This window comes from Varanus komodoensis, unplaced genomic scaffold (genome assembly GCF_004798865.1).
Source record: "Varanus komodoensis strain SLA01 unplaced genomic scaffold, ASM479886v1 scaffold51, whole genome shotgun sequence".
NCBI lineage: Eukaryota > Metazoa > Chordata > Lepidosauria > Squamata > Varanidae > Varanus > Varanus komodoensis.
In genome coordinates this window covers 5,335,855-5,360,540 of record NW_025336100.1, presented here as the reverse complement: position 1 = coordinate 5,360,540, position 24,686 = coordinate 5,335,855, and the positions used below count along the sequence as shown (strand labels likewise).

The following is a 24,686-nucleotide window of genomic DNA, read 5'->3' as shown; positions in this document are numbered from 1 at the left end:
GAGGCGTTTTATCAATATCAGCTATGTACATATTTATAGGTTACAACCAGCACCTGGATTTGGGTGAGGAAGTATGGGCAGCCAAAATACAGATCAGAATTGGTGTTAAATGTTCAGAAATGTTCAGAAGGTCCCACTTATTAATCTGGCTGCTGCAGTTTGCACAAGCTGCGGATTCTGAACAGTCTTCTAGGCAGCCCCATACAAAGTGCACTACAATAATATAATTTGGAGATTGCCAGTGTGTAGCTTACTGAAATCAGGCCATCCCTGTTCAGATCAGGGCTACCAGTTGAAGCTGGCAGAAGGCAGTGCCACTGAGGCCATCTGAGCCTTAAGTGACAAAGATGGATCAGAGTCCCTAAGCCATGAACTTGCTCCTTTGGAGGGAGCACAACCCCATCCAGAACGGGTTGAATTCCCTCTATCCAGTCAAAAAAAACACACAGAAAGGTTCAGAAAAACCCTAGCAGAATCCATCTTCTAATATTTGTGGACTTTCTCTCATGCTCAGTCCAATCTTGTAAAGTGAACTGAGCTGAAGGGAAATCCACGAATGCTGACAGAATGAGGCTGCACAACCACAATCTTCTTCCACAACAAGTGCAGTGATGTGTCATTGGACCCATCAAGACCAATGCCTGCTCAATGCAGGACCCTCAGTTACCCCTTCCCTGACAGATGGCTGTCCAACTGCCTCTTGACTGCCTCCAGTATGGGAAAACCCACCCGCTACCTAGGCAATTAATTCCATTGCTGTACTGTTCCATCAGTTAGGAAGTTTCTCTTTGAAGTCCAGCCAGAATCTGTCTTCCTGTAATTTGGGCCCATTAGTTTATGTCCTCCACTCTGGCACAACTGGGATCCTGGTCCTCCTCAGTGTGACAGCCTTTCAAGTACTTGAAAAGTGCTATCATATCTTCTCTAGGCTAAAGAGGCCCAGTTCTTTCCATCTCTCTTCATAGGGCTTTGTTTCAGGACTCCTGATCATCCTCGCTGCTCTCCTTTGAACCCCCTCCAGCTTGTCTGCATTCTTCTTGTAGTGCGGTGCCCAGAACTGGGTGGAATACTAAAGATAGGAGCTAACTAGTGTTGAATAGAGGGAAACCAGTATTTCCCTTATTTACTTCATTTCTATACAGCTTCCCATAGCTGAAGCCCTCTGTTCTTCACATGGTTTAGAACTAGCATCCCATGCAATTTGGAAACTATTCTTTTGATAATGCAGCCCAAAATAGCATTTCTTGCAGCCACATTACATTTTTGGCTCATATTCAGCCTGTGATCTACAACAATTCCAAGATCCTTCTCACTTGTAATACTGTTGAGTCAAGTATTCCCCATCTGGCAACTGTGCATTTAGTTCCCTTTTTATAGATGCAGTACTTGAACTGAATCTCATCCTGTGGCTTTCAGTCCAACACTCCTACCTATCAAGATCACTTTGAATGCTTCTGTCTTTCAGGATTTAAGCTTCCAGGATATCCCACCCAGTTTTGTTTCATTTGCAAATATGATCACCATTCCCCACACATCCTCATTCAAATCATTAATAAAAATGTTGAAGTGTTCTGAGCCCAAAGCTGAGCCCCACAGTCTCAGGTGCTTGTTATCCCTCCCTTGTCTGAGATGGTGCCACTGAAAAGCATTCTTTGAGTATGATTCTGTAACCAACTGGGGATCCATGTGATTGTTGTTCTATCTAGTCTGCTTTTAGCTGATTTGCTGGTCAGAATGTGATGGAGCACTTTGTCAAAAGCTTTGCTGTTATCAAGATACATTATGTTCACGGCAATAAGGGAGGTTGTCTGATCAAAAACTGAGATCAGATTAGTCTGATCTGACTGGTCTGGCAAGACTTGTTCTCGATAAATTCATGCTGGCTTCAAATAATTACTACATTGGCTTCACAGTACTTAAAATATGACTTCTTAATTATCTGCTCCAGATTTTTCTCAGGGACTGATGCCAGACTAACTGGACTGTATTTCTAAGGATCCGTCATTCCCAAGATGGGCTGGTTCCCATGCTCTGCCTGAAAATCTTTACTAGGTAATATTGAAACTGCCAAGTCATTTGCCCACCTCTGCCCTCCAACTTCTCCTCAGAATTGGATACATCTATCAGAGTGGACTATAATGTGCAGGACCTGGGGCTCCTCTCTACATTGCAGCAGGCCTCAGATTGGCTGACAACATCCTTAGTGCAAGCATATTGACATACTACAACACTCCACCAAGTGGCAAATAGAAGACCGAATAGAGGCAGTGAGATGTTCTTTGCTTGCTGCCTTCACTGTCCCTAAGATTATTTGACAGGGCTGAACTGCACCCACTAGGCGTTTCCCCCAATTTGCACCTCATTTCTTTTCATCATTCTCACTGCCAGGGTATACCAAGGACATCCATGAGCTCTACTACAGAGAGGGCACTCAAGAATGATCATGTCAACAACCGGGGTTGTGTTCCACAGGTTTTCAACAGGACTGCCACCCATGTCAGCTGGAAAACTCCCTTGAACCTTCTGAGAACCATCCAGATCCATCCAGGGGTGGACTGTCTTAATAGACCACACACCCATGCAGAGGGGAAGCAGGTGATGATCTAACCATGACAAAGGGATTTAAAGAAAGTTCCCCACATTTGGACCACCATCCATATGTAGACCTGAAAAAATGGGGTTTGCAATGTGCCCTGCCATATGATTTGGATCAATGACGTTTTGAGACAGCCCCATGGTTGTCAGGAAGACCATGAAATCCTGAGCTATTCTAGACAAAGTGTCCTTGGCATGAATGTTGCCATCCCCCAAAACCCACAGCCTGGGAACTGCAGCATCACATCTGAGACCACTTCCATCTTCTGGTGTGAGTGATAGTAGGCCTCTGGGCATGGCTTATTCTGCTTTGGTAAACCCGCCTCTATGCCTGTAACATCCATGTTGTGTGCTGCCTGCTTCTTTGGCTCAGTCAGTGTAGGTGGATGAAAAAACAGACATATACCTTCCGTATCAGCTTTTAGCTGCCAATTAATTGCCCAAATGTAAGCCGGACCAAGAACTCATTAATTGCACCTGCCTGTACCAGCACTTCTTCACTGCATGTTTAGATAGATGAACTCACACACTTATGTTATCGTGTAGCCAGTAATAAGACCTGGCAGGCAGCAATGTTTAGGTTAGAGCTTTGATACTAATAGGACAAGATGCCCAATATATTGTGAACAGTAGCACACAGCACCAACTTTTCATTAAGCTTGATTAATGACTACTAGCTGGCCTGATAAACAGCTTTCCTATATCCGATGGACTGAGTTCTTTGTTCTCTGTTGAGATACTGATCTTTCAGGCAGCCTTCTCTGACCATTCATTCCAGCTGAGAGAAGCCCGCCTTGCAGTCCAGTTCATGCTGTGTGTTGCAAGTAACTTGCTGTTAAATTCTCTGTAAGCTTGCATTTTGTGCACAGTGAAGAGCTTTCCTCCTTGTTTTTAAACCTGGATCTGGCATTTTGTTTTCCTTGGGATTTAAGAACCCTTAAGCCCATTGACAGGCCCTACAATAGTACATCAACAGATTCCTGATGTGCTACAACATGTAAACACTCCAGTCCTGTGATATGGACAGGGTGCCTACAGAGATAAACTGAATCTTTATAGACCACAGCAATCCCATCTCAGCAGGCCTCAAATCTACTCTTGAACCAAGTACCCCCATTGGCAAAACTGGGAAAGGCTGACTCCTACCTGTTTGCCCACTTAAGTGTTGGTTATACAAACTAGAGGGGCAGCCTCAAGCACTACGTATTAGAACGTAAATGAGAAAAGTCTTGCTCTGCAGTGATCCGGCATTTAAGAACAATATTTTTTTATATGTGCCTTAAAAAATTGGAATATTCTTGGGAAAGCATGGCTGGATTACAAAAGGAAGTTGTTGTTTGGATCACCTTGTTGTTGTTTGTGAAATGAGAGTTAATAAGCCATTGTTACCCTCAACTAAATCCTAGTTTGGAAAAGCCCTCAGTTAGAATTGTTCTCAGTTCCATTTAGGCACAAGATCATTCTGACCCTTAAAAGAATTTTACAGGCATAGCCACTTACTCTGGTATCTGATGCAAAAGTGAAACTGCTTCTTCCAGTGCAGTCAGATACAGCCAGTTCACATGTCATAGTGGCACACTGTGGTTTACTTAACCCATGATTTGTGGAGACACACACTGCATAATAAAAGCTTGCCCACCTTCTGTAAACAGTTTCTAGAATCAGAGGCTGTTAGCACAGTATGTGAACTCAGACCACTGGGTCACTTAGGGGCTAATGAACCCAGTGGGGAATTCAGCAACAAACCATGGATCAACTGCTCGACTGTTTAGCCATTAAAAAGCAGTATAGAATTCAAACTCATCCTTTATGTCAATGAACTTCTATTGTTTATTTTGGAAATCCAGTCATGTGATGCAGAAAATCCAATAATTTTGGATATTATCTGGCCATTCAATTAATTGGTCAAAGTCTGAACTGTTGTCAGTCAGATAGATAAGGTAATGTCCCCATAATGTGGTAATTAACTGGCAATTCAGACTCTACCCAGAGTTTGTTCCTTATTTGGGAATAGTTGCCCCTAGGGATATATCTGAAATGATTACATTGAATTTATGTAAGCTGATCAATGAGATTTCATGCAACATTACTAGATAACCATATTTAAAGTTAAGTCTATAAAGTAAGGTAAATACACTTAAAATGGTTCTAATATCTCAAATTATTTTACATGGTATTCCTCCATGTATACCCAGCAAGTATTTAAAAATGTAATTCTTTGTTTTGTAAATTCCTATGATGATCACATTCCGCCACAGATATCCTTGAAACTGATGTGTTTTTAATTTAAAAAAAAAGGGGGGGGGGGTAGATTTGGCTTCCTCAGTCCCTATATAATTGGCCCTTTTGTTGACTTCTACTAAATTTTGGTCTTTTCTGCTCAGATATCCTTCCTTACATCTTCTCATCTTATCCTGTTTTGTGGGATCAGCTGCAGAGTCTGGGAATGAGAACTAGACACTTGCTTCTTTTATGACATGCCTTCTGCTTTTAGCCTTCATGGGGGTGTGGATCAGGGGAATAGGAAATGCATGAATCTGCGTGATGCTGTATCTGGAGATTTATGCCAACTATGATCCCACCACAAATACCCCATTCCTGCGTAAAGTGCTCAAGTGGTGGCATCTCAGCTGCAGGAATGCTTAAATTCCAGTCTGGATTCAGATCCATTTTTGGGATGGAATCAGCCCTGGTTGCTCTGATGGATGACCTTCTTTGGGAGAGGGACAGAGTCTGAACTGCAACCCTGTTATTACTCCTGGATCACTTATTTTTCTGGACCACCTCCATGAGTTGGGAATTGGAAGCATTGTTCTACAGTGGTTTGATTTGTATTTGTGGATTGATTCCAGAGAATAGCACTGCATGACAGCACCTCAGCTCCATGACAGTTGAACAGAAGCCATTTTGTCCTCAATGTTGTTTCAAAACTATCTGCATGAGAATGGTCATCAGGTGTCAACAGAATGTTGATAACACTGTATGATTTCTCTGTAACATCTGAATTGGAAGAGGCTGTGCACATCCTTAACTGATGCCTGGATGCACGTATACCTTGGATAAACAAAGACTCTATGGGCTATCTAAGTCGAGGAACTGGGCTGTTTGCCTGTTCTAGATGGAACTGCACTCCCTCTGAAGGAGCAGATACATAGTTTGAGGGTGAACCTGAGTTTATTTTTATCACTAGAGGTCTGGGTGACCTCGGTGGTCCAGAGTGTCTACTACCATCTTGGTTGCTATGCCCATTTCTGGATAGGGATAATCTAGCCACAGTGACCTGGTAAGTTCATAACCAGGTGCTCTATGTGAGGTTGCTCTTGGGCCTGGTTCAGAAGCTGCAGCTAGTGCAGAACGCACAGCTAGAGTGCTCACCAGGTCACCCAGGTGTTCTAGCATTCCAGAGGGCCTGTCCTCCTGAACTCAAGTCTACCCAACATGGCCCATGGGCTCTGTGGTATTAATATTGATATTAATTATAAGCATGCACTCTACATAGTATTTCAATGTGCTTTTAATTATGGTTTTAATATTCATGCAAAACCACTTACAGATTTTTAAATATTCAGCATTATATAAATAGTACAAAATACCACTATCTGAAAGTTGGAAGAGTCAATAAGTCCTCAGTTCATTGCATTATCAAGGGTGGCCATTTAGTCTTCCAGTGTTCTCAATTAAGTCATTTAGCTGTTGATAAGGGCATAAAATCCATTTACATTGATTTGCATTAGGTTCCAAGAAGTGGGTAAATAGTTAATTAACGCCTGTACATACAAAAATATTTAAACATTTTCCAATACAAAATGTGTCTGTATTGACTGGGTTCACAAATGACAAGCAATACTGTTCAGTTTCTGCTGAGTGCAGATTTTTCCTGGATGGGATCCCCAGCAACCATATGGTTTCTAAGATGAGTGCTTTCCAAACACCTCCTTCAGTCCTCCCACTGCTGAAACATCAACCTCCATGGCCAAATTTCAATCCCAAGGTTTGCTGCCCGTGCTGCCTGCCACCCCCCCAGTCCATATGTTTCCCTGGGGTTGTTCTCCAGCACCAATCCCTTTGTTTCTTTTTTACATTTGTCAACTCAACTGGCCACTTGCTCAGTAGAATAATACATATGCCTCCCCTTTTCCATCATGCTCCATGCCAACATCAAAGCATTACTACCAGCAACCCCAAATCACTCTCTATTCCTCCCTTGCTTTAGATAATCCAAGACCTCCCTTCTCTGTAATAGGCTACTTCCCCCTGCACATGAGGGGCATTTGTGCAGCCACCAAAGGCCTTTCTACAGTGGCTACTGGAGAGAAATATGTTGGCATCCATGTCAGAAAAGAGGATCAGCTTTGGTGGTGGTACTGCTGACAGTATTTCCTCCTGATTCACTGGGAAATAGCAGCATGGATTTCCCAGGTCTCATTCCTGGCTGCAGTGGGTGAAGGTGGGTTTAGAGAGAAGGGGAGAGGCCACACAGTGGCAGTGAGACCACTTCTGAAGAAGCCCTCCCTCAACAGGTAAGACCCCATTAACTTTAGGCCAGTGGCTCTTTCCTGGGCAAGGTTCTTGAGAGGGTGGCTGACCATCAATTCCAGGCACTTTGCATGAGACTGATTATCTAAATTCATTCAGTGAGGGTTCAGAAGTGGCTCTGATGTGGAAACAGCCTGCATGAAGACCTACACTTGGGATGATCCTGTTCATATTCCCCCTCCTCTCAGTGGCTTTTGGTACATTGCATTGGACTGTGGGGATGCTGTGGACATAATATATTTTGACTTCGACAAACCTTTCAACAAAGTGCCCCATGACATTCTGTTCATCAAACAAGCAAAAAGCGGGCTAGATCAAACAATTATAAAGTTGTTCAATGACTCCTTCTCAGACTGGGAAGAGATAATGAGTGGGACACTGCAGAGCCCAGTCCTAAGCACAGTATTCTTCAACATTTTTATTGATAACTTGGATGAAGTGGTACAAAAAATACTGATCAGATTTGCAAATGACACATAACTGTGTGGAACAGCTAATTCCCTGGAAAACAGAAACAAAATTCAAAGTCATCTTGATAAGCTAGAGTGCTGGGCTGAAAGCAACAGAATGAAATTCAGTAGGGACAAATGTGAAGTGCTGGGGAAAAGAAACCAAATGCACAGTAATACTGCAATGAGAAGAATCTTGGAATTGGTGTAGATCACAAGCTGAATGTGAGTCAACAATGTGAAGTGGCTGCAAAAAGGGCAAATGGTCTTTTTGGCTGCATTAATAGAAGTATAGCTTTCAAGGACATAAAGTTCTGGTTCTCCTCTACTCAACATTGGTTAGGCCTCATCCTGAGATTCTGTGTATTTAAATACATTGTATTATCTACTGAAAGCATTTGGGAGTGGGGTGCAGGAGGATAGTCCAGAAAAGTTTTGCCCTGGATCACACATCTACAGCCCTGGATTTGGCTCATACAACCCATCCCTGGCATTTTACCCCCAGAATGACTCACCTAATCCAGGATTCAGAATTCTACAGATACTTTTTAGGAAAAACAGGATCTAATTATTTCAAATAAAATTAATAACAAACAGGTAGAGCACACAATTTACCCTCAAAGGTACCACTATAATGTATGAGCAGAGTACATAACCTTGAATGTTAAATCAAGAAGATGGGCACAGGAAGGAAGGTATTAGAGCTGTCCTAAGGTCATTGCATCATATGCAACATCTGTCTAACAACACTGGTCATGTTGTTCCTAAACGGCGCCATTCAAGGATGTGAGTTGGCTCCCTCCCTTGGCTCATTTTGTATTAATCCAGTCAATGGCTTCCAGGTAACCTTTGGTATTTCTTTCTCAGACCGCAAGTTCCTCATTGCCAATGCACAGATGGAGAACTGTGCCATCATTTATTGCAATGATGGTTTCTGTGAGATGTTTGGCTACTCTCGAGTGGAGGTGATGCAGCGCCCCTGCACCTGTGATTTCCTCACTGGGCCTGACACTACACACAACTCCATTGCACAGTTGGGGCAGGCATTGCTTGGATCAGAGGAATGTAAGCTGGAGATTCTCTACTACAGGAAAGACAGTAAGCAATTCTTATTCCAAAACTTTATTTATTCATCAGCCAAATGGCTGGACCTTCTCTTTTCCTGACATTCTTTGTTGAATGTGAATGTTGTTTTTCCATTTTGAACTGTAACAATAAGCTGTATGTGTAGTCCTCAAGTCATGGAGAAGTTCTGTTCCTGAGAATGGTCTTAAATTGAATGGGTATATAAGTCAGATCAAACAAGTAAGCCAAATGTTTGTCTTAGTCAGTGCTTTTTTTGTAAAAAAAAAAAAAAGTGCCGGAACTCACGTTGCCGCCGGCAATAAGCATCAGCGCGCGACCACACACACCAATCCCAAGCTGAGCAGCATCCCAAGCCGGGTGGCGGGGACACAAAAGCAGCCCACAGGCACTATGTGAATGATGTTTGCTGCTGACCTGCTACACTGACAGGCGATTCAAAATCACTTCGTAAAATCCATTGGAAAAAAAGGTGCTGGAATGCCGTTCTGGTGCATTCTATGACAAAAAAAGCCCTGGTCTTAGTATATGTATATATTTTATCTTTCTGTGCATAAGAATAGAAGGAAGCACTTAAGAAGCATTTCCATATTCAGTAAAACATCTTAAATACAATACAGCATTTTAATAATGATAATAATGCAGTAATTATAAGTAACTACAGGTACTAAAGAGAGAGATCTGTATGTGTGTGTGTGGGTATACAGTACTGTAAAAAACCAAATAGAAGAAACAGTTCTTAAAACAGTGTAGAACATTCTTTCAAATAGTGTCTTGTAGCATTAAGCTAGCTCATTCTCATTCTTGCATAGATTATAACAAGGTCATGAATATGATACATTTTGAGCACTTTAAGGTACTGAATGTCATTTGTTCTTTTTGTTTGTTCATTTTCTGAATATATTTCATGGTTGCTCTGCTAATTTACAATAAACCATAAGAATAATAGAATGCCACAATTCCAAACAAAACCAAACCTAAAACAAAACAGAAAATAATCAGAACTTTCTTTCTTTTTATAGAATTGGGTAATATTTGCAGGTCTGTTGGCCATTCTGGAGGGGATCAAGTCTGCCAAACTTTATTCAGACAGGTTCTCCCTCCCCTCATTTTTCTCTCTTTCCCCATCTGCAGCATGGGCATGCTAATACTGATCCAGTTCCTCTTCAGCATTTACCCTTGTAAGCAGGCCCTCAGCTGCTACAAGGCCATTTATGAGAAAAAGAAAATGGCTGTTCAAAAAACCCTTGAGGCCTGCTTCAAGAAAGCAACACTTTCCCCCCTCCAGCAGCACAATCAAACCCTGACTGTCTAGCACCAGATTCATCTTCATCCTCACTAGTTAATGTTAGGCTTAATGTTTACCTCATGGATTAGAAGGTTAAGAACAAAAACAGGATTTCAAGCTTTAAAAGAACAACAAACAAACAAACAACAACAGAGTAGAGAAAAGTCATGTTGGGGCACCTCTGCTTCTGCCTTTCCCAGAAACTGTTTTGCTGCTGTTCTGTTTCATCCTTGAGTCCCTACATCTTCCCTGAAACACACTGGCTTGGGTACAACAAACAGAACAAGAAGCTGTGACTATCTCTAGCAAATCTCTATTAAATTAAAAGCCATTAATATTTCTAGAAAACTATGCACCCACTGGTGACACATCACGAAATGCATTGCATAGTTCCATAGAGATATCCATGGCTTTTCAGTGGAGGTATTAATATAGGGTTTATGATACTCCACATGCTTCTAAGTATGGGTTGCTTGTTACCTGAAACACTGGGAAGTCACATCTCTGCATACATACTAAATAAACCCAGAATAATAACAAGTTGTAAGAGATCCCAGAAGGTAGGAGTACTGCTGGCCAGAGGACAATGGGGTGAAGTAATGTTTGCGCAATTAAACAAGCAGAGGAAATCAGAATTATAGCTTGGAATATATTAAAAGCCTACAGTTCAGCAGGATTTTACCGCAGCTTTTGCCTTTTAACTTTTCTTTGTGATACATTCAGCTACTGGCTACAAAATATGATCAACAGGTTCAGAATGTTAAATGAGAGAGAGATTATCTCTCTCATCCCCCACTCTTTGCCTTCTTTGTCTTCTTCCCCTTCTACTTTGCCAGCCCAGAGAAGGCACTCATGTCTATTTTTAAAACCCTGCCCCACTGGCAGGGTGAATAGAAGTGTCTCTACTCAACCCTCGGTCTGTGATCATCTGCTTCAGTGTTTATAAACTAGTTTATTGGCAGGGGAAAGACCTGACCCTGTGTTATTGGCAGCCAAGACTTCATTAGACAGTAGAGCCTCAGTCCATTCAGTCTCTTTTTTGTGGTTTTTTCTCCCAGCACTCTTCAGAGCCATCTGCAGTTTATTGCTCTGTGGCTTGCACAGTTGTTTCTTTGCTTTTGCAACCCACTAGAGACAAAAAATTAGCAGCTGCTGTTCAAGAACAGTGTCTGGTTCGAGTGAGAAAGAATAAACAGTGGGAAGAATGCCACGTTTTTTAATAGAAGAGTTGAGAAAGCTGATAACATCGGATTTAGAACTGTATGAATGGGCAGTGCACAAAACACAACTATTTATCTACAGACATACCTGTGCAGACATATGTGGTACTACACAGATATCCAAAGCTGTTGCCTTGTAATAAATGCATGCATGCATGCATGCATGCTGTGCTTTGTATAAATTGTGCAGAGTGAGCATGTATGCATATTTTGGCATGCTTACTCTGCTACTTCTGTTCATTAGGAGGGCACTGATGCTTCCACTGGATATGACTTTCAACCAACTTTCTACCCTACAAGCATTCATCACGTTTAAACCAATTGTCACTGCTAGAACTGAAGGCTACAGTTGAGGCAGGGGGAGATTTTCTTAAAATCTGACATGCTAAGATGAATGAGTTCTGCACTCTGCCACATTCTGCACTTGAAGAGTACAGCTGAAAAGTCATGCCTTTAGATGCAGGCATCCATGCTAAGGTTGCCCACAGGTATTGTGTTTTTCTCCCTCTCATTGGAAGCTCAGAACTTGAGAAGAACCTTGCTGGATCAGACCAAAGGCCCATATAGTCTCATACCCTGTTTCCCATAGTGACCTGGCTGTGGAAGATCTACAGGCAGGGCATGATAACAATAGCTCTTCTTTCCTAAGAATTGCTTTTCAGAGGCAATAAGGACTGCAGGCCTAATTAAAAACAATACAGCTGACATTTAAAGAAAGTAAAATCTGTATGCAAAATACACACATCTCTGAGTAACAAGTAGCATAGAGATGGAAAGCTAGAAAAATAAAGCTAGTGCAGTTTGCATTCTAGGAAAAGAATCAAGAAAATCTGATCATGTGAGTTTATGAAGGCATGGTGGAAAACACTGGATTTGATGCATGTGAAGAAGAGAAAATAAGAGTCCATGGGAAGACCAGGATTTGACCAAGATTCTCTGGGGCACATTGTCCACCTGCTAGTCACTCCTGGGAACTCCCTGGCAGTGGTCAGCTATGGCATTTCTTTAGCCTTTGCTTCTCTGCATATTCCGCTAACATGCCTAACAGATCTCAGAGGATCTGAGAAGACAGGAGGAGGCTGTTGAATCAGAAGTGTTAGTGCAGCCTCCATCAGGATCAACCAAACGTTTTCATTACCAGGTGTTTCACAGCTGGACTTGTCAATGGCAGAGCATAGCAGTTTTGAGGTTAATTATCAACTAAGTCAGTTCAGCCAGAAAGTATGGGAGACAGAATCCGCCGAGAGTAATGACTGGTTCCACTGATAGAGATAATGCAAAAGCAGCAATCAGTAAACTCTTCCAGGTCTTAATTATTAATCTACCGTTTTGCCATAAATTTAGAAAGCTGCCAAGTGGCACAAGAACTGAACTTTCTTCCAGTGCTGCCAGTGCCAAGTCATCCCAGGCTGGTTTTTGCTGCCCCTTTTGAATGGATTTCAAAGAAGCAAAAGTAGACACAAGTACACTTTGTTTGGACTGTGCCATGAGCACTGTTGGAGTTTATTTAATGTATTTGCCCAAAAGGAAGCAGGAAGATCCAGAAGCTGCCAGCAACAGGGTTTGTTCACTTGTGACATGAGAGCGGGGGAGACTCGTGGCACTTTTGCTATCTCTGTTTATCTGCAAAGAGGTAGGGTTGGTCTGCAAAGAGATGTTAGTCCCAAAAGCAAAGCAATATGCATGTACCTCTAGTTTCTGCACAGCATGCACTTTTTCTTCCAGCGTGACTCACTCTTTCCTTTGCTAGCTGCACTGCAAATGATTTTTGTGGTTTTAATTTTCCATTGTGAAAGCTGCTGTTTTGAGTTTGAGTTACTGAAAAATCCCACTTCTTCAGTGCATTATTTTATGCTGCTGATATCACCTCAGCCAGTTTCTAAGCATTAAAGGATCTCTTCAGCACAAGGTTCCAGATACTCAGAATAACATGGTGAGCATGATGTCCTGGTGCCCCTGGATGATCAGATCAGGCCACCTCATGATGTCACTGATGTCAAATGAAGGTTTTACATTGTCCCCATTTTTACTGAGAACAGGGAAGTGGGAACATATTTCCAATGCAAGGTTCTTTGAACCAAGCAATGCTTCTTGCCTGTAGCACTGCATGGGCAGTTTCATTGCTCACTACTGCACCACAGCAAGAAAACACCAAGTTGCATATGGGTAATTTGGCAGGATGCATTGGGTACTGGAAGTAATTTGCTTCATTATCTGCATTCTGACATACATCCAGATCACAGGACATGTCATAAGTTTCAGTGAATGTGAATTCAAATGCAAACATTTGTTCACATTGTACCATAAGTGCAGCTGAGCTGGGATGGGGGCGGGGGGCATTAGCCTGGTTGTCTGATGAGAGTGAACACCAAGGGAGTTATGAGGACAAAAGAAAGCATGAGACTCCCAGGATAACGAGTAAAGGAACCCTGCTGGATCAGTGGAGGGATGTAAACAGTGGGGGAACTCCAAGGAGTTATATTAGGACTGGTACTTTTAACTTGTTCCTAAATGATCTGGCCTTAGAGGTGAGCGTGAGGTAGCCAAGGTTGCTGATGACACCACATTATTTAGAGTAGTTGCAACAAAGTTGAGCAGTGAAGGGCTCCACATTGGGGAAATGGGTATTAAAATGGCAAATGCAAAATGAAGCAAGCCAACAGTGATCTTAGTTTCAGTAATCTATGTCTAAATCGGATTATTACAATGAACTTTACATTGGCCTGCCCTTGAAGACTATTCAAAAGCTGCAGCTTGTGCAACACACAGCAGTCAAACTAATGACTGGGACTAGAAGGTTGGAATATAAAATATCATTTCTGGCCCACTTGTATCGGTTGCCCTTTTGTTTCTGAGGCAGAGCTGATGTGCTCCTTTTAACCAACTTCTGCCAACCTGAGTCTAACCAGATGCCGTAGTCAACATTTGTGACCTTCCTCTGAGTGCAACCTCTGAAGGAGGCAGTGGTGGTGGCCAGAAGAGGCGGGGCCATCTCAGTGGCAGTCTCCAAATTATGGAGTGATCTCTCCACCGGAGCCTACTTGGCATGAACTTTGACATCTTTTCCACACTAGGTTAAGACTCCAGGCATGTGAAGATATTTAATAACATGTAGTGGCATTTGTGTTGGGTGTCCTTGATGGGTTCAACTTGTACTAGAATTATTCTAGCTTTTGAAGTATTTGTAAACAATGTTGTATATTAGAGGAATTTTAAGTTGTTCTATGCTATTTTTATTTTATTTGTATACTGTGTTTATAAATTGTTGTGCTGTAAAATGTAACTGGACAGCTTTGGTCATTGGATGGTATGAAAACACATTAATTAAGTAAAGCAACTCATGTCTACTTGTGATTGTCTTATCTAGCTAGCCACCATATGAACAGAATGCTAGACCAGGCAGGCATTGGTCTGATCCAATACAGCTCTGCTTATGAGGCCATCACAGCAAGAGTTGAAATGTTTGCCTTGCTGCAAAAAATCAAATGGGTAAATAGAAAGGTGAGGAGGTTTGTGGTGTATGAGAACCAAGGGTGACTGGTGGCTCCAATGTCAGTGGGACTCCTCATCTATTGCTGCTTTATTATGAACTTTGTAGGAGCTATCCATGGTGTTGAACCTATTTTAGGTGTGCTGTTTTTCCCCATGGGCAGCTCCTATAAATCTCAAAATATAACCTGCAAAGGATGTGGTGGAGGAGGTGCTGACATAGGGGTCAGCATGCTCTTCTGGTGGAAACAAATGACTGGATGCTCTAAGTGTGGAACAGAGGTGTTGAAGGATAGAATGCAAGGTAGTTGAAAGAGGCACTGGCAGAAGAGAGGATAGCTGTAACTGCTGGCACTGTTTCTGCATTCTTTGGATAGAAAACACCTTCTAAAAGTCCTTCTCGAACGATGTTAGTATTTGGACCTCTTAGCCCATTAACCAGGGTAGACAACTGGGCAATAACTCCCATCAGTCCAAGCCAGGATACACAATGGTTAGGGGTGGTGACAGTTGTGGTCCAAAATATGTGGAGGACAACATTGCACATTCCTGCTGTAACCTCCAGACACTTTGAACTCTGAGATTAAAGTTGGAATGTTAGGTGAAGGGCATGACATTAATTTAAACACTGAATTCAATAAATTTAGTTGTCCTGAGAGGTCTTCCTATGAGCCTCTGGATATTCAACAAAGGAGTCCTTTTGTGACTTCTTTTTGCCTGACAGCCTAATTATTAAGCAAAAGAGGCAGCTGACCTTTCAACAGATGGCTCATGGGAGCGGATCCTACTGTCTATTGGCAGCAAGCCATGGCTTCATTCTCAGCCTTCATCACATTCTTCTCTTGAATTCTTATTTAGACAACATGCTGCCCCAACAAAGCAGTCTGCTCCTCTGCACACAGATTGAGATGCAAAACTCGCATTTATTTCAGGCTTCTTTTTTGCTTGCTTGCTTGTGTTTTTATCCTACCACATCAGCCAACAAGGCCCCCTGAGTGGGTTACAAAGATTTAAAATATACAATAAAAATACTATTAAAATAACAATTAATATGGCAATAAAATCCACATGCCAACAATCCAAAGTCAATGCCATTGTAAAAGTTCACAGATCCACAATTTATCCACATGGTCAGCATAGAAGACCAATAGCAGATTGTAAACCAGGTGTAGATATTGAAATCAACATAGCAGTTAAAATATCAGGAAACTAAAGAGGTCTTCACCTGGCATTGAAAAGAGGGTGCCAGGCAAACCTCTCTGGGGAGCTTGTTCCAGAGTCAGGGTGCCAGTGCCAAGAAGACCCTTCTCCTTGTAGCCACCCTCTTTATTTTCTGAGGAGGGACTCCTTGAGAAGGACCTCCATTGATGATCTAAGGAACTGGATAGGCACATCTGGGAAGAGGCATTCCTTTAGATATCTTGGTCCCAAGCCATTTGGGCTTTAAAAACAAGTGTTAACACTTTGAATTGGGCCTGAATTTCAATTGGTAACCAGTAGAGATGGTAAAGGATTGGCAATACGTGATTGTATCTGTCAGCCCTCCTCAGCAGTCTCGCTGCCCTATTCTGGACCAACTGAAGTTTCTGAACTGTCTTCAAAGCAAGCCCCATTGCAATAAACCAGACAAGAGATTACCAGTGCATGAATAACTGTAGCCAGGTTCTGCCTGTCCAGATAGGTTGTATCTGGTAGATCAGCCTTAGCTAATAAAAAGTGCTCCTGGCCACCAAATCGAACTGGAATTCAAGCAATAATTCAGGGTCCAGAGGCACCCCCAGTTTATCTTTTAGGAGGAGTGTGACTCTGTCCAGGACAGGCATGGTGTCACCCATCTGGGCAGAGAAGCCCCCACCAACAGTATTTCCATCTTATCTTGATTGCACTTCAGTTTGTTGGCTGTTATCCAATCCATTATCAAGCCCAGACCACAATTCAAAACAGTCACAGCATCACCTGCATCAGATGATAAAGAAAAGTACAGCTGAGTGACATCTCAGCCCACACCTTCTGATGACCTCTCCCAGGTCTTGTAGATGTCAAAGAGCATGAGGGATAAAATAGAGCCCTGTATGACCAGCAAATGCCAAGATGCAGAGCTATAATCTTCTAGAATATGCCAGTCAAGCAGGAGTGGAATCATTGCAAAGCAGTGCCTCCTATTCCCAGCTCAACCAGCCAGTCCAGAAGGATACCATGATCAATGGTTTTGAAAGCTGCTGAGAGGTCCAGGAGATTCAATAGGGTTCTACTCCCCACATCTTTCTCCTGGCAAAGGTCATCCCAAAGGGCAACCACGGCATTCTCTGTACTGAACCCAGGCCTGAAGAGGGTCCATTTCTTTCAAGAGTGCATGGAGATGACCAGCCACCACCTGCTCAACCACCTTGCTCCAGAAGGGGTTATGAGCAACTGGTCTATAATTGTTGACATCCTCTGGGTCTAAGTTGGCCTTCTTTAGGAGTGGTCTGATTACAACCTCTTTTAACAAGACTGGGAGAACTCCCTCTCTCAATGATGTGTTCATAGCCTCCTAGACCCAGAGATGCAACCTCTCCTTACTTTTTACTTTGTATGACCAGATGGGCTGGGTTGAGCATACAGGTTGTAGGCCAGACCAAGCCAAGCACCTTGTCTACACATCAGGCCTCAATTGTTGGATGAGTTCCAGTTATTGAAACGAGATGGTGCTCTGGATGTCTCTGCCAAAGGAACTGCATTAACCATTAAGTCCAAATTGTGATGAATCCAAGCAACTTTGCCTTCAAAGTGCTGTGCAAATTCCTTACAGCAGGCCACTGAGGGTTTCACTATTTCTTTTCCTGGGTCAGTTTGTAAAAGGCCACAGTGTTCTGTATTTCACAGAGTGACCTGAGCTTTGACAGGGATGCCAGTCATATCAGCCAGAAACATTCCCAGGGCCCTTTGGAAACCATCCAGTCCATCAGTCTCAGGGTGGTGGGGGGGGGGGGTGGATCATCTTAACAAGTCTCCCACCCTTGCAGAGAGGAAAAGAGGCCTAAACCTCAGAAGGAAGTGATCTGACAATGACAAAAAGGTCATGTTAAACCCTCCACTCCCAAATCACCATCTCTGTGTCCAGTCAAGAAAACCTTTTATGATGTGCTGGGCTGGTGACATGCTGAGACAGCCCCATGATTGTCATGGCAGCCATGACATCCTGAGCTGCATTGAACAAAGTGACCTTGGCTTGAAGACTGAGGTCCCCAAAACCACCGTTCTGCAGGGCCTCAATACCAGGTCTAAGACCACTTCCAACAGCTCAGGCAGGGAGACTGATGGGTAGGAAAGTGCGTGGTACAGCAGCAGAATCACTAATCTGTTTTGAGAGCCCAATGCAAGGTATAAACATTCAAGATCTGCAGAAGCCTAGAAAGGGGTTATGAATTCCTATAGACTAGGGCCACCCCTGCTCCTTGGCCCTCCAGGTGATGTTGGTGCTGAACAGAGTGCCCAGGTGGGCACAACTGTGAGAGCCACACCTCTTCCCCTACCCTGGTCTCTGTAATGCAAGCCAGGTTGCCCCCCTCATCCACAGTCAGATCGTGAATGAGCGTGGTCTTATTTTAGACTGACCTGGCATTCAGCAACATCCCCAACAGGCCCAAGGGCAGGCTAGTGAGGCTGCCAGGAGTCAGCCAGTCTGGAGTGTAACCAGAAATGGGGATAGCAGTCAAACGTCTAACCCCTCTTCTCCTTTATTGTCATGCACTCCCAGCACCATACCTCCCCCTACCCATTACCACTGTAATTGAGGCACCTGGTTGCTTCCAACCATCCTACAGGGATAGCAGCCTAAGGGAGGAGGGAGTGATAAGACAGGGTCTGCCATGAAGGACACTGGGATATGTGATGAGACTGGCTGGAGGACTGAGGGCAAAGGAAGGGAAGAACAACCCATGGTAAGCTCAATCATCTGTTGCGTGCATGCTGTCTTATTTGCAAGTTAGCTTAGTGTGATGTGTGAACCTGCCTGTTGTGACACAGGTAGTAAGAGCCCATCTGCTGAAGGCTACAGGTATTCAAATACAGAGGTCTAAAGCAGTTCCACACAGAGCGGTGATCAACACCCATTTCGTGCACGATGGAAGGGAAGGCAGCATGGACAGTACAGTGAGATACCTCACCTTCTTGGAAGGAGGCCTGAACAACAAACCCTCAGGCATCCCAGGCCAAGGGTCTAAGTCCTACTGGTGAGGTGCAGCATAATCTTCTGAGGAGGGGAAGGAGCTTCTTGCCTGGCAGGGAAAGAGAGGAAACCAAGACAAGCCATTCCACTCTTCTTGGGACTGCCATGCTACTAGCCTCACTGGCCCCCGTACCAGAGCAGCAAGTAAGGCAAGCAGATTGAGGCCAAGCCCTGAGGCCAGGGGGAATGAACAGAAAAGTCATAATGCACATCCTTGCCTAGAACAGACACATTGCAGAATAAATAGAGGAAGGAGGCTGAGCTTGAAGTCACACTTCACTCTCAGCAACAGAGAGAGGAAAGTTGCATTGTGGGGCATTTGTCATTTTCATTTTTTGGTTTAATTTTAAATAGTTCTGTTTTTCTCTCCATTACATTGGTATGAGGCTTATTGTTTTTAACATTATAATGGTAATGTGAGTTTTCATGTTTCTGGACTGCTCTAGATTCCACAGTACAAATCTGCTTCTGTGTATGCATGCATAGAAAGACATTCTGTAAAATACCCAACTCCCTGCAGAACTAGCCATTGATAAAAATGAGCCTAATTCACAAGAATACACTTATTGCTGTAGACCAGCCTTCCCAACTTGGTGTCTTCCAGATCCATTGCAGTACAACTCCCAGAATGGTCCACTGGGGATGAGAGGGCCTGTAGTACAACATATGGGGACTGGGTCCCAAAGCAAGGTAAAGTGAGGAAGAAGAGCTCATGTAAAGCGGGGCAGTGCATCTCAGCCGTGGCATGGGCACTGGGGTGATGGCCGCTGAGCATGCTGCTCCCTCCTGAAAGTGTTCCCCTTGTTGCTCTAGAGCAGTGATGGTGAACCTTTTAGAGACCAAGTGCCCCAAACCCACTTATTCAACGCAAAGTGCCAATGCTGCAATAAAACCTGAATACTGAGGTTTTAGTTTAGAAAAAACAACTCATGCATAAGAAAACTCAAAGCTAAAATCTTGTGCTAATAAAAATTAATGTATTAAAACTCACAGCTAGTCCAAGCAAATATATATTTATATCCTTGGCAGGGCACTGACCATCCATGTGAAAGCTCAGACAAGTTGTGGCTAATGAGTCGCGGCTCGTGAGGTCACCATCTGGAGCCGCTACTCCTTTCCGAGCATGTGCATGGCCCCTGTGTGCGCTGTTATCCGATGCTCGGCTGCTGGGGCGATGCTGGGGCGACTTGGCTCGTGTGCCGACAAAGAGGGCTCTGTGTGCTGGCTGTGGCACGCGTGCCATAGGTTTGCCACCACTGCACTAGAGTCTCTGAAGGGATGCTTGCCCTTTGTTCCATTATATAACACTGCTAGGACAGGCTAGCCGGAAAAGTAGGAATGGATGGACGGAGGGAATGATTTCAAAACAGCACAATGGCAAAAGAATATCAGCATATCCTCCTGCCCAGTTTCTGGAAACCTCCATGTCTCCCTGATTACTTTAATACTCATGATACAAATAAATACATTGAAACAAGCCTGATCCTGCTGAGCAAGTGGGGAGGACTACTATGGCGATACTTTATGGTATTAAATGCTCGTCCTTTCATCAAGGTCAGGAGGGGCAGATGGGAATGCAGCCATCCTATTCTCACCCACAGACTAAATGGGATGCAAGCCGAACTGGCTCAGTGGATGGATAAAGCATGCGCTGGAGCATCATTTCACTGGTTTTATCAAGAAATTAATTGAAGTGACTGAATGAATCTCATTCAACATTCCCATTTCTGATTGCCTTGTGTCATTATGTGGACAAAGTAGGGCAAATTTCATTTTCTGTCATTTATTTCATCTCTGTACTGGCCAACAGCCAAGGCTCTCAGAGCCATTTACAAGAATGATAATCTAAAAATATAATAAAAACACAATATAAAATTTAACGTACACCATTCAAAAACAATTTTAACAACTAAACAGCAGTTACAAGTAAATATCAGAACCTGTCAGATATTACGGTTCCAGGCCACATAAGACTTTTTAGTTAAATTTAGAAGTTCAAATTACTCTCAGAAATTTACAGGCAACCAGTGCAAACAGAATAAAGTTGGTGTTTTATTTATTTAGATGAGTTCTATACTCTTAAATATCAATAAAAACCCATAAGCATAGAAATAGTAAAATCATATTTAAAATAAATATTTAAAAACAATATAATACTATTGGTAGTAATACAAGTGATACAGGAATAATAAAATGGAATGGCATCATTAATTTAGTTACAGGCCAAGGAAACCTGGGTGAACAGGTGATTTTCAGAAGGAGGCATTTTCTGCCTCCTAAACTGCACAAGAGTGACTTTTGCACAGGTGGGTGCTGCTACTGAGAAGGTTTTTCATCATGGTATGTACATTTTGATATTTTTGGAATGCCCACCAAGGCCTCTTATGGTTTTCTTAGTTATCCATTTGCTAAATATAAGTGAAGATGGCCTGCTAGATCTTCTGGCCCTAACGTGTTTAGGGTAGTGCATAGCAATAGCGTGACCATGACCACGGCTCTAGCTGATCATGCAACTCTTTCAGCACAAGCCTTATGCAAGCAAAGCTGGGCGTCCCCGGCTACTGTATTTGTTAGTGAGCACCATAGCTGCTGTATTCTGCACCAGCTGCAGCATCTGAATCTGGCCCAAGAGCAGCCCCGAACTGACCACATTGCAGCAGCCTAATTGTGAGGTTATCATTGCATGGCCCACTGGGGGCTAGATTATCCCTATCCAGGAATGGGCGTAGTTGGCTTACTCACTGAAGGTGGCAGTGGGTACTCTGGGCCATCCAGATCTCACTTGTCTCGTAGAGTTGAGTGTCATCAATGTACTGCTCCCAATCTGCTGATGTCTGCTCCAAATGGTTTTATATAGATATAAAATCACATAGGGATAAGATGGTGCCCAGTTCAACTGTCTTGGGACTGAGGTGCAGTCACCCTTTTCTATTCCCTGGAAATGATCTCACAATTACAAAATGAAACATTGTAAAATAGTTCCTCCAGCTCCCAAGTGAGAAACTGTTCAGAAGGATACTGTGGTCAACAGCATCAAATGCCAGGAGGAGACCCAAATGAAGTAATCAGGTCATACTCCCCATGTCTGTCTTTATTATTCTGATAGTCATCAATCAGGATAACACAGGCCAATCCCATTCACAAACCAGACCTGAATCTACACTGAAATGGATCCGAACTATCAGTTTCATTTGAGAGTGCCTGCAGCTGAGATGCCATCATTCCCTTGAACGCTTTACTCAGAAATAGAAATGGGACAATAGCTGACATACATCTCCAAATCCAGCAAGTGTTTCTTAGCATGTCTCCTTCATGGTAGTAGGAACCCCTCCGTTTCACTAAGATGTGTTCACTACTCCTTGCTCCATCTGGTCGGTCACCTGCCCTATGAGTTGAGCTGGTTACAAATAGAGACACTCTCATGGTTGTCATGGAGACCATGGAGTCATGAGCTGGTCCTGTTAAGGCATGGGTCCTCAAACTACAGCCCGCAGGACGGATCCAGCCCACCATGCCCATTCATCCGGCCCACGCCGCCATCCCCCTGCCTGCGCGCGAGCTCACCACACGGGCAGGAGGTGGTGGCGTGCTCACTTGGAGATGGTTTTGGACTTGTTGGGAGATCTCCCAGTGGGTCCAAAACCATCTCCGAGCCATCTTCTAAGGGCAAGCTCAGAACCTGTTGCAGATGAAGTGAAAAGGAACCTACCAAACAATAGGCAGAGGAGTACAGGGGAGAGAATTTGAAGCAGAAGGTTTAACTTGACCCCTCAGTCCATGTTGCCTAGAACAATTATCTTTCCCCTTGAGTCACGAAATTGTTAATGGTGTGTACTGAGCAAAATAAGTTCAAATTCTTTCAATTTACTTTCCCTTTGGTTCCAGCCATACATAGTAGAAGCTAGGTGATGCAGGTATAAAAAATGGCTGCTTATGAAGATTGCAAAACCTCTCCTGAATAGTATTACCATTTTTTTCCCAGACACATTGCTTACTCCACTGGCAACATGTTGGGAGTCCTGTAACAAGCATTTTTATACCCTTTGAGGATTGCTAAATGTTGGCTAAAACAAAACAAAAAATGATTGACTGATTCATTGAGATTGCTAGTTCCACTGCTGATAAATTCTATTTCCTAAATAGCTGATTCCTACACTGAACTCCCTGACTTTTCCTGGTTCTTAAATAAATTTTAAAATCTCAGAGTCTGGACTTAGAAAGGATTTAACTATATCCATCCCCCCCCCCAACAAACACACACACACAATTTCTTTAGCGCCTACCATGTAACTGACATCACTGTAGAATTTAAAGTTCTGAGACACTGGCCATCTGCTCCTGATTATGGGAACCTGAGCTCTTTAAAACTGTATGGACAAAAGCAATCTCATCCTCTGTCCTCATACTATACAAGTGACTGATGAGGAGGGGAACACTGCCAGGGAAAGTATAGAGCCAGTGCTACATAGTGGTGCATGTTAAGTCTTGTCTTTTGCAATTGCTTGATCAGTTGAGATAAGTAATCTGTTCCTTACACAACCAGAGACTAATCATCACTGATGGGAACCAGGCTGACCTGGGAAAATATGCTACGAAAAGGGAGAAAAGGAACATTTAGTTCTTCCCCCCCCCCCGCCCCCCCCCCCCCCCCCCCCAATTTCACCCCCCCCCCACCCCCAACTGAGCTCTCTCTTGTCATCTTCAAACCGCCTATGGAAGAATTGTCTCTTCTGTCTTCAGAATGAAAACCTGCTCTGTGAAAGCAATTCTAGTTTCAGTGCATCTTGATACTGCACATAATAAGACATCATGAATAAGAAATTGTTCATAATAAGAACGGGCTTAAATCCATGCCTGCTGTCCTGCTCATATCACATTAATTATCAGGCCTTTCCCAGTTGGTGCAATTTGCATTACAAAAATCTGGGCAAATGAGATGCAAAACATTTTGGCCCAGTGAAAGCATTTGTTTGATGGTGTACAGTATAGCAGCAGATATTCTTATCTTCCCTGCCCTGGCTACAGCAGTGCAAATAAATAGGCAAATAATAGTTGTCACATGGATAACTAACATGCTAGAAGGAAAGCCCCTTCTTATATTAAATTTTTCATCCCAGAGATTAACCTAAACCTAACTAAGGGAGGAAAATTAATATATCTATCTGCTATATCAACTACCAGATTATGGAGATTGGAGTTCTTTGAATCTGTAAAGACAATGGGAATCCTCTACTGAGGAGCGAAAATGGTGATTGTGCCAAAGGCATCATAAAACCAGAACCACGTGGGTAACTAGAGCGGCCATGTAGGTCCTACTTTACAGAGGGTTATCACCAATATGAAGGGCATTATTGCAAGGCATCTTCTACCATTGGCCAATGCCAATGAAGGGCATTGTTGCAAGCCATGTTTCAAGGTGAAGAGCTATCAGGAGGAAGAGCAGGAAAGGGCTGTGAAGGTGTCCGTCCGTAGTTTGCCCCAGGAGCATGGGTCATCTGCTCGCGGTTTTTCCCAACTGATGGTGGCAGATTGATTTATTTATTTATTTGGACAACTTGTGTGCCGCCCCATTCGCATAAGCTTCAGGGTGCCTTCCAGCACATAAATAAATATACTTCATACAAAATACATAAAATACGGGAGACATCCTGGCCACAGATCTAAAATCAATAAATAAAACCAACAATTAAAATAGCGTTTAAATAAAAAGGTCTTGGCCTGGCGCCAAAAAGCAAATAATGACGGCGCCAGGCGGACCTCTCTGGGGAGTGTGTTCCATAAGTGGGGCGCCACCGCAGAGAAAGCCCTCCTCTGGG

The 24,686-nt window shown here is 43.2% G+C and overlaps 1 protein-coding gene across 3 annotated transcripts in view; it reads left to right on the top strand.

Moving 5' to 3' along the window:
* The window catches only part of KCNH6 (potassium voltage-gated channel subfamily H member 6), a 108,004-nt gene that overhangs the window by 16,153 nt on the left and 67,165 nt on the right, over positions 1-24,686 (top strand). For all 3 annotated transcript variants that reach the window (XM_044447306.1, XM_044447307.1, XM_044447305.1), the window contains one exon: positions 8,448-8,678. In XM_044447306.1, the coding sequence (XP_044303241.1) occupies positions 8,448-8,678 (231 nt within the window). The remainder of the gene's footprint in view (positions 1-8,447; positions 8,679-24,686) is intronic.